Raw genomic sequence first — 18,387 nt, 5'->3', positions numbered from 1 at the left:
GCCCGTACCTATGACTGGGGAGATTCTATCTGGGAAAGGTCAAGACATGCAACTCTTTTTTTTTTTTTTTTTTCTCTTTTCTGAGGGACTATTTTCCTCCAATTTTTTTCAGCCCTACAACTAAAATATAAGTCTAGTATATGAACACAACTGGCCACTGTCCTGGGCCTTAGATGGCACTCTGCTATCATTCTTCTCTGGTCAGAGCCGTGCCTATGGGGTGAGGTGACTTTTGGGCCTTCTAGTCTTACTCTCTTTTCATTTTTAGACCGTGATTTGGTTTCCTGGGAACCCAAATTCACTGCCCAGAAGGCCCTGAACTGGTATCTGCAGTTGGCATGGATCCTTGAAGCCGTCTTCCTGAAGGCCATCATTGCTACTGATTGTGCAATCTCTGCCTGAGGGTCGGTCAAGGGATAGCTCTGTGTGTGTGTGTTTGTGTGTGTGTGAGAGAGAGAGAGAGAGAGAGAGAGAGAGAGCGCTTGGGTGTCCACATATCACAAGGCCCCTCTTGATGTAGGATGCAGCAGGCAGGGGAGAGCAAGGCAAATTCATTACCAGGGCTCAGGATGATGTCTGTCTTCAAACCACCCATTTCTGAGGAAGGACTATGAATATTGTAGGAGTTCTAAAGTTGTACTTGGTCTTCCAAGACATTGAAAAGATATATTTGTCAGTCAAGGTAGAAGGATGAATGAAACCTATTTTATCGAGCAGTTCGCCAGCTTGAGTTGTAACTTTAAATGTTTTGACTTATAGTACATGGGCCTCTATTTGCTCACTTGCCTTGGGCCTTCCCATGTTGGGGATGGGTCTGCAGCAGCAACATTCCTTTGCAGAGATGTTGGGTAGAAATTAGTTTTGGTTAATTGTATCATTTTTTTCCCTGGAACAGACAGCACTGAACATTAAAGAAAAAGGTAAGAGTTACTCCGTAGACATAGTGCTGTATTTCCTTTGGGAAATGTAGTTTTTCTTAGTTTGTGTTGTCCTAAAGTGAACTTTAGCTCTATACTTTTTTTTCTTTGTCTTTTATTTATTTATTTTTATTTTTAGATTTCCTAGTGCCCTAGTTGCATTTCTTCTGTGTATTGAGAGACCACCAGGGCAAGGCAAAGTTTATCTGAATGTTTTTTCCTCCTATTGTAAATATTTTATTTGAACCATCCATGGTTCAAATAAAAAAGAGGCTTGGTTCTTCTCAGGCCTCTTTAAAGAAAACAAGGAAAAAGGCTTCCCAATGCTTTAGAAGATATAAGATTGTTAAAACTTCATTTTAGAGAACCAGGGATTTGGCTGAACTAACATGAATGCCTTTGAAAGAAGATACGGGTTGGGTGCATATTTTCAGTATGTGCTGCAGCAGCTCTTTATTAAAGTATAAATCATTACAAAGTCTTCATTTCGTATGGGGTGATAATACTGCTGCTCTGTGGATGACTACCTGTCACGCCCAAACCCTGCAAACTTTTCTACATAGGGAAATGGAATTGGGCTTATGCCACCTGTAGCTTTTACTCAAGAGACTTCATGGACTGATTTCCCAATAATCATAGTAGCTACCACTTATTGAGGTCTTGCTACTACTTGGATCATGCTGAGTACTTCAAGTGTATTAACCCTCAAAAACAACTTTACAAGGTAGGTTATGTTATGCTTATTATAAATCCTCCAGAGTTAATAAATTTGCCTAAGTCCACCTAGTTAGAAAATTATTAGGCTGGGGTTGGAATCAAGATGGTCTGGTTTGGGGATCTCGACTCCTAATTGTTATACTGTACTGAGACTAGTCTGCCTTAACTGATATAAACTACTTGTCCATTATAGCATGGGTTTTGGAAGAGTAGGGGTTAAGAGAAATAATAATATCCAACATTTTTCTAGTGTTTGGAATCTGAAGCTTGGAAATTTCAGGGACACTCTTTAAGAAGAAAAATATAAAATTAAGAATAAAGTGAATACAAAATTAAGAATAAAGTGAATATTTATTTAGAATTAAAATAGTATACAGGCCGGGTCCAGAATATGAAGAATATATTAATATATTCTTCATATATTATCCCACTGGATTTCCTTAGTGTAATAAAATAACACTTGGTTTATACACCAGGTAGTCAAACATCATGCCTGTCTTGTGATCTCAATGGGAAAATGAAGTATATACCTCAAGTGATACAGTCGTGGCTGAATCATGGAACAATTATGCCATCAGGGAGTTGAGGTATTCTGAGTAAAACAGGCACTTCATTTGAAAGGACTAGGAGACTTCACAGATGCATCAAATAGGTTGAGGATATAAATGCCAGGCTCAGGTGGATTTACTGTGAAGTGCTTGAACTTAACCTTCAAGGCTACCTATACCCTGGTATAGGTTCATCTCCTGACTTTAAGTGAGGCCCTGGAAATGTGGCTAACAAGTGTCATCAAGTCAAACACTACGAAATCTTGCAGTGCCCTGAATCTTACAGCTCACATGTAAAAGAAACCTGATAAAAGTTTTCCAAATTTGGAGTCAATCCGAAAAATTTATATGGCATTACCTATAATGAATTATGAAGCTGAAAGGAACTTTCCAAATTATTCAAGAATAAATTACAAATTCTGATCTACAGTTCTAAAGGGAAGACTGAATTTTTTTTTATTCTCTCAATAGAGAATATTGCAAAATGTTATTGGAAGAGATGATCAAAGAGTATGCAACCAAAAAATATAGGAAAAGTATTTCAGAGGTATGGCAGTTAATAAAAATATTTGTTTTTTAACACTTCATATTTGTAGTATTTATAGCTTTTAAAAATTTGTTGTTTGTATGATACTATTTAAATTTTTTTTTTTCCAGAGATGAGATCTAATTCTGTCACTCAGTCTGGAAAGCAGTTGCGTGATCATAACTCACTGCAGCCTTGGATTCCTAGGCTCAAGCAATCCTCTAGAGTAGCTTGGACTAAAGGCGTGCACCACCATGACTGGCCAGGTTTTTTTGTTTTTTTGTTTTTTGTTTTTTTAATTTTTGTAGAGATGGTGTCTTACTATGTACCCAGGCTGGTCTTGAACTGTGGGGCTCAAAGGAACCTTTCCACTTCTGCCTCCCAAAGTGTTAGGATTACAGGTGTAAGCCACTGCACCCGGCCTGTATACTATTTTAATTCTAAATAAATATTCACTTTATTCTTAATTTTGTGTTCACTTTATTCTTAATTTTATATTTTTCTTCTTAAAGAGTGTCCCTGAAATTTACAAGCTTCAGATTCCATAGACCTGAGTCTTTGACTAATGGTAGGATTTGTTTGTTGGTTTGGAAAATAAATGTTAAAAATTGCCTCTTCCTCCTTCCCCCCGTTGCAAACAGAGACTGAAATCTGCATTGTTATTTCACAAAACGAAAATATTTTTCCTCCTGGTCTAGCTAAACCCTTCATCATTTTCCTGCTTTAGAGCCCCACGCCAAGTAGAAAAGAAGTTGCAAAGATGTAATTATCACAAACCTTCATCTTGGATGAAAGATCACCTAGCTTTGACCCTTAGTTTGAGATTAGAAAGACTCTACCTAGGAGACAGCTGGTAAAGACTAAGGTGTATTGCACCAGGAATCGAGTTGTCTGGGTGACTGGGCTGTCTTTCTTCCCATTGGGGTTCATTTTCCTTCTATACAGTGACAAGAATTGGACTAAATAAGATTTCCAGTGTATTCTCTTCTGAAACATTTCATTCTTTTTTATCCATCTACTATTTTGTTAGTAGAATAAATCATTGAAGTTGAGTTAGAAAATCTTTAGCTAATCAAAATAGAAAACTAACAAAAGTCATAACAGGTCAGAACTGAGAAATACCACAGACTTCCACTGGTGTTCGTTGGAGGCGACTATTATTAAAAAAAAGAAAAGAAAAAAAAACATAGCTATTTTGAAAATTTCCTACTACAGGTGTCTGAGCATACATCCTGACTAAATAGCATGTTTACTTCGGCTAGAGCTCACTCCTTCTTGCTAAATAAAAGGCTTACTTGGTTTTAGTGGTAATATTATTTCTCTTTGGTTAATTATGGTGTTTTCATTCTCCCCTTCCTCTGAATTGGTAAAAGTGTCTGAAAATTTTTCCTAAGGTAGAAAATTATGAAATGCTTTGCTATGCCTAGGAGAAGTAAAGCCTAAAGGAACTTTCATATTTTTTTGGGGAAAAAAAAAGGAAACTTGTCTAGATATAATTAGTGTTCTGTTGCCTTTCAAATATTTCTCTACCACTTTTCTTAAAATATTCTCAGAAAAGACAGAATTTGCAACAGATTGGCAGTTTTCAGACTGCTGTTTTAGGCAGGGGAGTAGCTGCTGCAACCTATAATTGCATTTCTGTAGAGTTTGCAGACACTTGTTAGAATAGACTAGGAATCTTTCAACTTTTGCTTTGAGTGACTACCTTGTTACTACATACCAGATTTGCGTCTCATTCTCTAAAGCTCATAGTATTGGGGGGGAAAAAAAAGACAATATGATATAATTTGTCCTTCAAGTGTGTTAAAAATGTAATAATAACATTTTATATTCGTTATTTTGGAATCCCTTAAATTATATCATTATAAAATAATCTAACAATCTCAATCCCCCGGGGCACTCTTACTTTTATTTTTATAATTTAGATGTTAGAATACATTTCTATTCTCTTAGGCCTTTGTTCATTCTACTTTCTCACTTCTTTAGGAGCCTCATTCCTTCCTGAATATGACATTTTATGACTTATCATATGCATCAAGGCTCAAATCTTGAGCTCCAGCATTCTGACCCTGAAAATGATGGTTTCCTATCATCTTCTGATAACAGCAACTGAAGGTGTTCTAATACCTTGCCGCTCATAGGAGGTCTGACATCACTGAGAATTTATTGGAAATGAGGACTGTGGGTCCTCTCCCCAGACCTACTGCAACATAATGTGCACTTTTACAAGGTCCCCAGGTGATTCCTGTACACATTGCAGTTTGAGAAACACTGCTGTAATAGCATTAAAGCATGTTCCAAAGAGTAGCCAGATGATCTGCAGTGGTTTTAGTGGATCACATCAGGCTTGTTTCTGTCAGTAAAGAAGAGGAGAATTCAAGGAAGAGTTGCACTTAGTTTTATGAGAGTCTTGACTCCTCCTAAGCTGTTTTAACTGTGTGGTAACTATTAGAACATGCTAAAGCTAGCAGAAGACAGAAGGCACTGGTAGCAAGTCAACTAAATGAGTCCGTTTTTAACCAGTCTGTTTCCCCAATCATCCTTCATGAGTCTTTTATCCACTGATTGTCCCTCCCTTGACCATGGTGAACTGTAGAACCCAAGGACCCATTTCTTTTTTTTTTTTTTTTTTTTTTTTTTTTTTTTCTTTTTTTTTTTTTTTTGAGATGAAGTCTTGCTCTGTTGCCCAGGCTGGAGTGCAGCGGTGCAATCTTGGCTCACTGCAACCTCTGCCTCCTGGGTTCAAGTGATTCTCCTGCTTTAGCCTCCTGAGTAGCTGGGATTAAAAGTATGTGCCACCACCACCGGCTAATTTTTTTTTTTTTTTGTATTTTTAGTAGAGACGGGGTTTCACCATGTTTGTCAGGCTGGTCTCAAACTCCTGACCTCATGATCGCCCACCTGCCTCCCAAAGTGCTGGGATTACAGGCGTGAGCCATCGCGCCTGGCCCCAAGGGCCCATTTCTATACTGAACTCACTGCATTAATCATATTTACCTCATTAGGCATTTACTCACAGACTGCCTTGACATATGTAGGCCTTAATTCATTCTGGAGCTATTATACCTCAGCATTTCTTAAAATAGGTAGCACTCCGCTCTATACAAAGTAGGTGCCCAATAAATTAATGATTCGATGACAGGTTTTCAGGAAGTGGTTTTACTCTTCAACATTTTTTAATCCTCTTTTGTCTTGAGGAACTTACTTGTCTGATGCTCAGTGAAGACTCAATACATTTTTCTTGAATTACTCAACATTTGTTTTAGACTGTCCTGAGGGTGCCACTGTAGGCATTTTCATTGATTTGCTTCTTTATTTTAATATCATAAGGCAGCTTTTTGTGCCTTAGTTACTTTTGTCTTCCAGAATTATGGGTCCCTGTCAGTTTTTAATGCTCTTAAGTAACATAGTAGCCACAATAAGCAGTTCTTACAAGCAGTTTCTGATGTTTCCAAGTAATTTTATTTTCTGACTTTTTTTTCTTTGCCTTTGACATCTGAACTGTACTTGGCAAGAAAAAAAAAAGAAAACTTTCCATTGCAACTCATATCTCATGGTGCTTCCTGTTGCATCAACTCTAAAGTTATTCATCAGAAAAGTTACGTAAAATGCATAACCATTTGGTTTTATTTTTGCCCTCGAATTACACTACCATAACACAAACCTGAACTCTTATTTTTGTCATCTGTAAAAATCACCTAATTGGTCTCTGCTTATGGACACCCTTTGTTCTTTCTCTGTCGATAACACAGGCATTGCCATCAGTTAAATCTCCCCCCAGATGGCATTTTGAATAGCTGACCCCTGCTAGAAAGCCTTCCATGGATTTTATGAATACTAGATCATCACATGACCTTCCCTTCCTCTTTGAGCATGGGGGCTGCCTCAGTGTCCCTGGGCTCCTAAGAGAGTGCCTTGTGCCGATGGGACACAGGACCAGTTTGATGACTACCTGCACAGATGAAGCCAAACCTCTTGCCCATCATCTATTCCACCCTTCGCATCCCTCATGTCCTGGTTCCACTCGAACCCAGCTGCCTCACACATCCTTTTTGCTTACAAATTTCCTAGCTTGTGACCATTCTCCACCACCTTCCCCAAGTTTTACCATTCTCTATCTGTGCCCTACAACAGCTCCACCCTTTGAAATAATGCCTAGTCTAAATGTTACTTTTTCTATTGGGCCTTCCTTGATTATCCATCCCACTGCCATTCTTTCTCCTGCCCATAACCTCTTTAACAAGCCTTGCATTCATATTGACCTTGTTTGCTAAGCTACCTGTGCTATCTCTGTATGTTTTAAACTCTTTTACTAGAATGAAAACTCTTTGAGCGAGAAACTTCTGTCTGATTTTGCCATAGCTCTTAGCACACATTCTCACTAATTCTGTTTATGTGTTGTGTTTGTTGCTGTTTGGAATTCATTGCTTTTAAAGGCTGAGGAAACTTGCTTTTAGATTCAAGGCTGGGAGTGCTAATTTTTTTTCTCCTAGATGGCTTACCTCACCACCAAGTGTAAATGTCAATGGCTTAAAGCCACCTGTAGCATTGTTTGACAGAACCATAGGCTTGTGGAAAATCTCATATGATCTGCTTTGTGTAAATTGTTCTTTACAGTGGAGACTTGCTCTGTCTGCAGGCTTTAGTTTCTGTGAATTTTGGGGAGCTGTGCTGTGTGGGTGTTAAGGGATTTTCCATCCATCACCAGCTCTGCCTTTGATTCATTTATTCTCTCGTGTGTGAATCTTTTGCAGAAGGCTCAATGCATTATGACTATAGAGGCCAGACAAAGTCATAAAGTAAATCACACCATCTGACACAGGCCAATTTTTTGCCACTCCTGCCTTTCCTCTTTATGAATCAGAGATGATCTCAGTCATTGGGATTCCTGGAATAAGTATGGCTGAAGGGGTCTTGGTGAAATGGAGAGTGCCTGAAGATACTCTTCTACCTACCTGAGGGTAAATAATCCCATATTGCAAAGGTGACTCCTGGTTGTACTTTTTGGAAAGCCCTGTTACAGTGACACATGCGAAGGAGACTTAAGCATGAGGCCTTTCTTACATGGGCGCTTAATAGTGGGTTTCCAAGGAAGGTCTTGAATTTGGCCTTCAGCCTTCTCCTCCGCCATAGTCTCCATCCAACCTGAATAAACATGTAGTGTAGGTACCACGGGTAGTGATCTCTTGTGCAAGCACAGCTTCCAGATATGTCATCTGCCTTTCGGCCAGATCATCACCCATGTAGCCCCTCTTCTATGGGAATTCTGGAGCTACCACTGACATCATAACATTACATAGATTTCGACTGGCAGTGCCCTACCTGCTCTATCTATAGAGCAAAAGGAGATGAAACAAGAATTTTAATATTCCTTTTTTTTTTTTTGAGATGGAGTTTTGCTCTTGTCACCCAGGCTGGAGTACAATGGCACGATCTCAGCTCACTGCAACTTCTGCTCCTGGGTTCAAGTGATTCTCCTGCCTCAGCCTCCCAAGTAGCTGGGATTGTAGGTACCCACTACCACACCCGGCTAATTTTTGTATTTTTAGTAGAGACAGGGTTTCACCATGTTGGCCATGCTGCTCTCGAACTTCTGACCTCAGGTGATCCTCCGCCCCGGCCTCCCAAAGTGCTGGGATTACAGGCATGAGCCACTGCAGCTGGCCAGAATTTTAATATTCTTAAGTCTAAATATTCTGTGGCACTTATTGGAAATGGTTGAAATACAATGCTTTTAATTTAGCATGTCATTGGTTAACTCTCAAAACTACTGAAAATCACTTATCTTTCAAGATTTTAATGATGATGTTGGTGAGGATGTTTGTGGTAAGTAGATAATCACTTAGATTTATTGAGCACTTTACAAAGCATTTTCACAAACTCTGAGTACTGGTCGTTATCAGTTTGTTAATGAGATGCCTGTGATGTCTTCAGGGGACAGGAGAGAATATGTTAACTTCTTGAATAACTGCTACAGCTGTAGTTAGCCCCCTATGAGCCAAGCCTATTGGCTTTATCACTCCCAAGGTATAACTTATTTCATATATATAAGCAACTTGACTAAATATTAGATGTCTGTGTAAGCCATTTTCTGCCAGTCGAAACAATTTTGTTCTTCTTTATATCTTTCTTCAGACATACATCTTTAATAAGTTCTGGGAAAGGAAGTGGAAAACAATGCTTGACCTCTGATACAATGTACCATTTTGATTATGATCAGTACTTTAATAAAATTTATCATCAAGAAAGTCTTTGGGGTGAGCCCCTGAAAAGCTTGGGAAAGTGATTGATATGGTGTCGCTTTTCTTGAATTATCTTCCCATGTTGCTTAAGATGACCAGGAAGGCTAACTTGGCTCTTGCGCTCTCTAAATTGAACTGTCCTGAAGTTTTAAGAAAATAAAGTGATCAGACTCAGCAGTTCAAGATTGTGTTGGTTGATAGCAGCCACGTAGACCTCAGTTCACTATGGGTTTCTGTGTACTTTATTGGCGGTCACCAAGAGGCAATGAAAGGTCCTGATTCTGTGAACATTTCTGCCCACACCCTTCTTTGGTGCATACCTTTTGGGAATATAGAAAATGTCTTTCATTGTTAAAATAGCTGTTAAATAATATTAAAAGCAAAAAAAAAAAGTTCAAAAAAAAAACCATAGAAGATAGCATATGAGGAAGCTGTAGTCAGATAGAAAACTAGTACCAGCCAGTGCGGTACAGGCTCAGGCCTGTAATCCCAGCACTTTGGGAGGCTGAGGCAGGCGAATCACGAGGTCAGAAGTTCGAGACCAACTTGACCAACATGGTGAAACCCTGTCTGTACTAAAATACAAAAATTAGCTGGGCATGGTAGCGCATGCCTATAATCTCAGCTACTCAGGAGGCTGAACCAGGAGAATCACTTGAACCTGGGAGGTGGAGATTGCAGTGATCCAATATCACGCCACTGCACTCCAGCCTGGGAGACAGGGTGAGACTTTGTCTCAAAAAAAAAAAAAAAAAAAAGAAGGAAAAGAAAACGAGTACCAAGAAAACAGAAAAAAGAAGTGATATGAATAATCTTACTATGATTGAGACACATGGGTGAAAGAGCACCAGAGGGAAAAATGTCTGGTCTGATAACTTTGAAGAAAACATATTGACCGTGTCTAGTTATAATAATATTTTAATCTCACAGTAATAGAGAACTTCATTATTTTCAAAACAGTTTCACTTTCATGTCATCTGTAATCTTAAAAACAACTCTCTGAGATGGATGTAATTATCCTGTTTTACAGATGTGGAAATGGAGGCCCAGAAAGGTGAAATGATCTGCCCCAGCTGTAATAGGACTGCCCATCCACTGAGACATAGTACAGTATCATTAATTAATCTTTTCATCATTTTTCTATTTTTAGTCGTTGTGCTCCCTCACTGCTTAATTTGTCAGTAAATGTAAGGTAAAAATCTGTAGTCTCCACGTATTTTCATATTTTCATAGCTACATTGTCAAAGAGGCGATGGCAGTGTAGTCATCAGGAGACTTGTTCTTACCTTGAACATTAAAAGCCCTACTTAAGACTGGAGAATTTCTTCTTTGAGGGTTTTGTCCACCTGTCATAAGAGAGTTCAAAGTATGTAATGAGTCATTTTACCTTTCCCCTTTTCTTATGGGGACAGCTTCTCTTTTAGACACCGTGTGGTCTGCCCTCTTGGAGGTTGTGTCACCATTGTCAGTAGACAAATGCTGCCACGTGTAAAAGGCTATGCCAGTTCCTACAGTCCTGTAGTTTTGCCCTTCACTAGAACTTCAAGTTGCCTAACCTAATCGGGAATATGGGCATCTTTATATAGGAAGTGCGCTTCTTCATCATATAGACATAGAGGTCAGGTGTTACCATCTTTGACTTCCTTTCTCAGAAATTCTTAAACATGAATGTCTGAATAAACATACAGAGAAGAAGTTGGGTACAGTGGCTCATGCCTGTAATCCTAGCACTTTGTGAGGCCAAGGTGGGTGGATCACCTGAGATCAAGAGCTCAAGACCAGCCTGACCAACATGGTGAAACCCCATCGCTACTAAAAAATACAAAAATTAGCCGGGCATGGTGGTGGGCGCCTGTAATCACAGCTACTTGGGAGGCTGAGACTTGAACCCAGGAGGTGGAGGTTGCAGGGAGTCAAGATCATGCCACTTCACTCCAGCCTGGGCAACAGATCAAGATTCCATCTCAAAAAACAAACAAACAAACAAAATATAGAGAAACATAGAACAAGAACTGTTTTGAGTAGCAGAACGCGACTCTCACAGACATCTAATTTAGTCAAATTGCTTTTATATAAAAGAAGGTATTCATTGAAGAGTAACAGAGCCTACCTCTATGACTGATATTTTCAAAGAAAATGGCTAAGAATCACTTTGATGGCCAGGCACGATGGCTCACACCTGTAATCCCAGCTCTTTGGGAGGCCGAGGAGAGCAGATCACGAGGTTAAGAGATTGAGACCATCCTGGCCAACATGGTGAAACCCCATCTCTACTAAAAATACAAAGATTAGCTGGGTGTGGTGGCACGTGCCTCTAGTCCCAGCTGCTCTGGAGGCTGAGGCAGGGGAGTCACTTGAACCTGGGAGGTGGAGGTTGCAGTGAGCCAAGATTGTGCCACCGCTCTCCAGCCTAGTGACAGAGCAAGACTCCATCTCAAAGGAAAAAAAAAAAAAATCACTTTGATTAGCAGAAACTGTGTTTCACTTGCCATCATAGAAAGCTAAGCTTTGCTTCTGCTTTTCTACTGCTAGCTTTATATAAATGTTATTTTCCTTGCAACATAAAAGAAAAATTGAGTCATGTTGTTTTATTTAATTTTTGTTGAAGAACACATTAAATTAGCCCTCACACTGTGGTATGGACTTCTTTCTCTTTTCCACCAGTGTTCTTCAGGGTGATTTTTCCAGTGGGCTTGGTTGGGACTGTGTGGATCATTGTGATGCTTTGTTCTCAGTGGGGATTTTCCGGCAAAGATGAGCTTCATTAAACAATGACTGGGTTCATGGATTTATAACTGGAGTGATTTTCTTCAAACTGTGATACATTTCAGTGTTACCTTTTTCTGAACGCCCTTTTTAAAAGGGATTCCATAGCAAGTCTTCTGGAATAATACCTTTTATATAATTCTTCAAAAATTGTAATTTGTACATACTGATTCCTGTTAAGGCAGATGTTATTGTATCAAGAAAAGACTCAAATTTTGAACATATTGAAAATAGTGTTTCTTCAGATCTGGTGGATAGGTGATGCTCAATATATATTTGTTTAATGGAATAAAAAAGAAAAATATTAAAGAGCCTAGGAAGATAAATTAAGTTGCAAGGATATATTGTTTGCAAGGATATATGTCTGTTTAGCATTGCAATTTTCTGAAGGGAAGGCTATCCACAGCTGTTAATTCTGATCTAAGGAACTATTTGCCTTCTTAACTTCTTTGCTAGGTTATCTAAAGGGAGATATCCTTTCTCACATTTGTTTCCTTGAACTTACTTTTAATGTTGCCTTGTAGGGTCAAAACTTTAGAAATACAGCTTTCTCAGGAAACTTGCCCCTCAGATCCTTCAGACATATCTACCTTTAAGCTTATTGTCCCCTTGGAAATTGGCAAAGGATTACCACCCTTTAACTGGTAAAATCCACACTTAAAAATTAATCTAAAATTATTTTCAGGAAGAATTTATATAATGGCAACTAAATGCCCTGCAGCCAATTATGTTTATGATTCCTGCCTCATCTCCAAATGGTATTAGAGTTTGAGTCATATGAGAAAATTAATTGAGTTGGGCTTGATTGTACAAGTATACATATATAATAATGTTCTGGTTATAATGCAGTTTGCAGGTTTTCTAGCTACAGCTCAAGGCAAAGATGAGAAGCATCACTATGGGTCTGACTGCCTCTGTCCAGTACTGCCATACCCCGTCTCTAACTACTACATTTTTTCCTATTGAGTTCTCCAATCCATGTAGGATAGATAAGTCCCTTCCTGAACTCAGTTTATTTTTCTAACCCTGGCTGCACGTTAGGATCACCTGTGAACTTCTAAAAGAATTCCAAAGCCCGAGCCAAACACCTAGAAGTTCTGACTCATTGCCCTGGGGTAGGACTTTGGCATCGTTATTGTTTTAAAAGATCCTCAGATGATTCTGATGTGGAACCATGTTGAGAAACACTAATCTAGCCTAACCCAGTGAGGTTACAAATGAAGAATTTCACCAGAGAGGTCAAAGTACTTGATTTCCCACAGCAAAGAAATGCCATTTACTGGGTTCAAAACTCCCATCTGTTGACTTAAAATCCAGCATAACAAATATGAGCAAGATTTTAGAAGGTTTTGGAAACTCATCTGCAGAACAGAGCAAATACAGGCCTATCTAAAAGGATACTTCACAATAAAGATGGTTAAAAACCAAAACCGGAGGAGGCAGAGCACTGTTGGTGGGGCTGGTTGTTGGGGGAATGGATGGTTTTCCAAAAGAGAAAACACTTGACCTGGGTCTGAAAGTCTGGGTGTGATTTAAGGCAGGCACCATTGTTTACTTGTTAGCCCCAGGGCCATGCTACTCCACTTCCTTCAGAGGGAAGCTGGCAAGTGCCTGCCTGGGGTGTGTCTGTCCACCATGTAGAGGCAGTTCTTCAGCTCTGTCAGCCATGGCCAAAGCAGGCAACATTTGATGCACCTTGGACCACTCCTGAGGGGCAGCATCAGACACCAGGCATCCTTTCAGACACCATTCTTGGAGTCGCTTCCCTCCATCACGTAAACCTCCCAGCCAACAGTGAAGGCACTGAACTCCTTCCAGGGACTGGGCAGGCTGCCTTGGGGATGCTCTTCTTGACCTTAAAATCTGCCTGATAGATCTGGTAGGGAGGTAGAAATTGTGGTGGTAGGAAAGCCAGCAGTTATCAGGTCAAAGGGTTTCTGATAAAAGAAGTTATTCAGCAGAAAGGTAATCAGATTACGGGAGCCTTAAGCACCAGTTTGGGCTAAATTCTCTGAGTCACTGGCAAATTGTAAGTAGGGGAATGACGTAATAAAACCACTGCAAAGCCAGAAGTTTGTGATGGGAAGATAGGAAATCCCTTTCTTTTTTTCCCATATGGGAAAAAAAATCTAAAGATGTGTGGGGAAGCTCCTTAGAGTGCCAGGACTTTCAGTGTCCCCCAATTTATCATTAGATTCTGTCCAGACTTCGTTCTGCACACAGTAGCCTGGGGACACCACTGGAATAAGGTGTGACAAAAAAACAAGGAAATAAATTTATTAATTTTGGAAAATGCCTTTTTTTCCCTAGAATTCACTCATAGGCATTTCTCGACTTCAGGTTTCACAAAGAAATGCACCATCCTTTGGAATTCTGAAGAAACTCAAGCTTCAATTGAGCTGAGTCTCAGTGGCATGCATTTTATTACATCGAATGCCATTTTAATGTGCTTGAAAATGGGGAGATAAGGGCAATTGGTACACATGTGTAAACCACTACAAAGAGTTCACCTGAGTGTAGAAGGTAGCCAGTAGCCTAAAACCCCTGTGTTTTGGAGGCTGTTACTTCATAATCTCTATTATGAAAGTGGGAAAAATCATGTAATTATCTCTCTAAGATGGTCTTTCCACTGTTCAATAGCACTTTCTGCAGAGATGAAAATATCTTATACCTGGGCTGTGTTAAGGTTTAAGGACAGCACAGGTATGAGATATTTTCATCTCTGCAGAAAGTGCTATTGAACAGTGGATCTAAGACCATCTTAGATGATGCATGTGGCTTGAAATGTGGCAGGTGCAAATAAGGAACTGAATTTCAAATATAGATATATTTTTATTTCAGTTAACTTGAATTTAAATAGCCACAGGTGGCTCTTGGGTATCATCATGAATAGGGCAGTTACGGAGCACCATTAAAGTTCCTGTTCTTCTCAAGTCCCAAAGAGATGCTTTCAGGTAATTTCTTAGCACCTATAATCACAGTGGGGCAGATTAAATTACTTGTACCTTTCCATTTCTGTGCTTTGGAATTATAGGCTGTTTCTTTGTCCTGGAAACCTGATAGTCTAATGTTGTGGAAATACTCTTTAGTAGTGCAGTGTAATTATAATACTTTATTGTAGAAGGATGCACCCAGGTCCCCTTTTTTTTTTTTCATCTGTGTTTTTAGTTTTAATCTTAAAAGGATTATACAAATAGTACTGTCTTGTGGGAGAAAAATATGCTTAAAGTCTATGAGCATGGAGTGGTAGGGATTATAAGCCGTTAAACTTCTGGAAATTCTGGGGAAAGGGAAGTTAAAGCAGCAGGTAGAAGTCTCCTAGGAGAAAACTTGCCCTGAAGGGATGCTTTAAATTGGGTTCAGTATTTATGAGAAGAACCCTGCAAAAGTGGTTTCCCTGAAGGCATTTGGATTTTCCCCTGTGAATAAATTTCACCCACCTTGGTCACCTCTGTGCCATATTCTCCTAGAAACTCACCTTTATTTGGCATGCTGTCACTTAAACCCCCCCTCAAAGAAAAAAAAAAAAAAAACCCTTTGAAAAAGCCAGTGTTTTTTTTTTTTTTTTTTTTTTTTTTTTTTTTTTTTTTTTTTTTTTTTCTGAAGTGTTAATTTCCTTTCTTTAGGCTTGTGTGGGCTTTGACTGGAAACTTAATCTGTGTGCCTGGGCTCTGCATTAGGTTTCAGTCATTGAAATGGGGCTTAATAAGAATTATTTGATACCTTAGGAGTCAGACGAGCCTTACTTTTATCTTAGGCTGAGGGATTTGCATTTTGAGAGGTTGTGCCAGCTGACTTGAGCCTTTACAGGTTTCAGCTTGTTGCAAACCTAGTTGGGTCCATTTCTCTCACTTCTGAGACCTTTTGCTCCTGCCACTCATAGCTAACGTGTTTTCCATGGAACACTACTCCTTGTCCCTAATTGTGTTCTCTTCCTGCCTCAGCAGTGACACTACAGACAGCCGATCGTTTAATACTAGACACGTTCCTTAAGAAGTTGGGATAGAACTTTAATTACACAAGGCATCCAAGCCAGCAGTCAGGGCCCTTTCCAGCGCGATTACTTTTCAAGCTCTGCCCTGCTTCTCCTTCCAGTTCCCTCTGGACCTTCGTTTTCAGATCTCCTTAGAAGCTGAGGAACGCAGGTCCTTTTGAATTTCTTTAGATCAGTGTTGTCCTGTAGGACTTTCTGCAATGATGAAAGTACCCTGTCTATTCCTGGACACATGTGGCTATTAAGCACTTGAAAATGGCTAGTCTGACTTGGAACTGAATACGTGATTTCATTTAACTTTAGTTAATTTAAATTTATAAGTCCATGTGTCCATGGCTACTGTGCAACTCTAGATTATGCCCTTGACTTTAAGACAGTGTGTCTTGGGAGAGTTTTCTTGGCTCTGGCCCTCCACTTTCATGAACCAGCTCCTCCCAGAGGGGAAAGAACTCTCTTTGACTTCAAAACTGACTTCCTTTGATTGCTAATTTAGACAGGCTAAGCCTTGAGCTTAAAACTCTTCACCAACTGTTTGTACCCTCCATACCTGGCTTCAGCATGCCCTTTGTTCTCTGTGACTATATCCTTATTCTTTATCCAGCAACAGCAAAGATGCATTCATTTTCTACAGATAAGAAGGTTTCCTTTGGAACTCAAGAATGAGGTATGAAACTTGGTTTCAAAGGACTTAGGGAAAGGAAAGCTATCAGCAAGTGTTTATAGAGTACCAACCACCGTGTGCCTGCTAATGTTTGAGATCTGGGGAATACAGAGTGGATTAAAGTCCATGTGTACAAGCTAATAAACAAGATTCTATCAATACGTCAGCAGGTAAGTACAGCGCGAGGGTCTGAGAATAACGGTAGATGCTTGTAATTTTAGAAACGGTTGTCAAGAATGGCATCTTTGGTAAAGTGATATTTGAGCAGTAATTGGTATGAAATCGGGATGAAGAAGGCAGATCTCTGGGTTAAGCGCATTCTAGTTGGAGGGAACAGCAAGTACAGTGTCCTAAAAACAAACCGTGCCTGTCATTTCCTCCCCTCCTCCCCCATGGTTTCTCATTTTTGCTTCTCTTTCTAAGAGTTACATTTATAGGCATACATTTTGACACTGGACATCACAAGAAATTGAGCCAGTTCACAACTCCACTGGTGCTGGTAAAAAGATTATACTAAGATGGATAAAAGACTATGAAACATAGTCAAAATGCCCTTCTTAGTCACCTCTGGCATAGAATTTTATACATCTGGGTTCTCACCCCAGATTGAGATAGGTTTAATAGATAAGATTCAGTGTGGGGCAAATTTAAGGTGCCAAAGTGAGGTACATACTAGAACTTTCATAAAGAATTGTCTTAAGAAATAGAAAACATTGTAATTTGACATCCTAGCCAAAGGTCATTCAAAACATTTCAAAGTTTAGATTGCTTATTCCACTCTGATCTCTAGTACTAAATGTTATTTCAGCACACAAATGTGGTCATTCCCATGGATGGAAAGAGCCAGCTGTGTTCCAGAACTATGTTGGAAGATTGCACCTTGAAGACTGTGTGTTTGGTTCTCATTTTCCATCTTAAAATCACTGCTGGAATCTATCTTGACTTTTCCACAGCCCATTGACAATTGTCATTATGTAAATACTGTCCTTTTTTCTCACCAACTACTATGGCTGATGTCTCCCTTCCAAAATTTGTGTTGAAACTTAATCCCCATTGTGGTGGTATTGAGATGGAGATTTGGGGGAAGTGATTAAGTCATGAGTGGATTAGTCCTATGTAAAAGGGCTGGAGGTAACAGCCTGGGTCCTTTTGCCCTTCCATTTTCTGCCATGCGATGACACAGTACTAATCCTTTCTAGAGGACACAGCGACAAGGCGCCATCTTGGAAGCAGGAAAGGGAGCTCTCATCAGACATCAGACCTGCCAGTGCCTTGAATTTGGACTTGTCAGCCTCTAGAACTGTGAAAAATTTCTGTCCTTTATAAATTACCCAGTCACACATATTTCGTTATGGCAGCCAAACAGACTAAGTTACCAACCTTAGTGGGATTGGTAGGACTTGGAAGGGAGTAGACCTTTTTTTTTTTTTTTAAATACAGAGTCTTGCTCTGTTGCGAGGCTGGAGTGTAGTGGGACAATCTCAGCTCTCTGTAACCTCTGTCTCCTGGGTTCAAGCGATTCTCCTGCCTCAGCTTCCTGAATAGCTGGGACTACAGGCACGCACCATCACGCCCTGGCTAATTTTTGTATTTTTAGTAGAGACGGGATTTCGTCATGTTGGCCAGGATGGTCTCGATCTCTTGACCTTGTGATTCGCCCACCTCAGCCTCCCAACGTGCTGGGATTACAGGCGTGAGCTACCGCGCCGGGCCGGGAGTAAATATTTTACTCACCAGGAGGGTAGCATCATAAACGTTGCAGCTACTCACCACAAGAGAGCCCTTTATGCTGTTTACTGCAAATAGCATCAAGGTCACGACAGCAATGAGTAATGCCCAGGAAAGGCAAAGATCAACCTTACACTTTTTCATCTAACTGCACTGTGAGAAAACAAGCAAAATTGCCCAGTTTAAGGGCAGATTCTCAGATTTTGTTTCAAATTTCCTGCCCTTTGTTGTCCTTTCTAGAAGCCTTAACAATATTTGAAACTTCTTTCTTTTTTTTTTTTTTTTTTT

General features: G+C 39.7%; 1 protein-coding gene across 1 annotated transcript in view; it reads left to right on the top strand.

Moving 5' to 3' along the window:
• Positions 1-1,496: 1,496 nt before the first annotated feature.
• The window catches only part of TGFBR2 (transforming growth factor, beta receptor II (70/80kDa)), an 81,192-nt gene continuing 64,301 nt past the window's right edge, over positions 1,497-18,387 (top strand). The window contains exons 1-2 of the mRNA XM_011985471.1: positions 1,497-1,641; positions 9,981-10,055. Coding sequence (XP_011840861.1) covers positions 9,989-10,055 — 67 coding nt within the window. The 5' untranslated portion in view covers positions 1,497-1,641; positions 9,981-9,988. The remainder of the gene's footprint in view (positions 1,642-9,980; positions 10,056-18,387) is intronic.

This window comes from Mandrillus leucophaeus, unplaced genomic scaffold (genome assembly GCF_000951045.1).
Source record: "Mandrillus leucophaeus isolate KB7577 unplaced genomic scaffold, Mleu.le_1.0 Scaffold107, whole genome shotgun sequence".
NCBI lineage: Eukaryota > Metazoa > Chordata > Mammalia > Primates > Cercopithecidae > Mandrillus > Mandrillus leucophaeus.
This window is presented reverse-complemented; position numbering and strand designations above follow the sequence as displayed.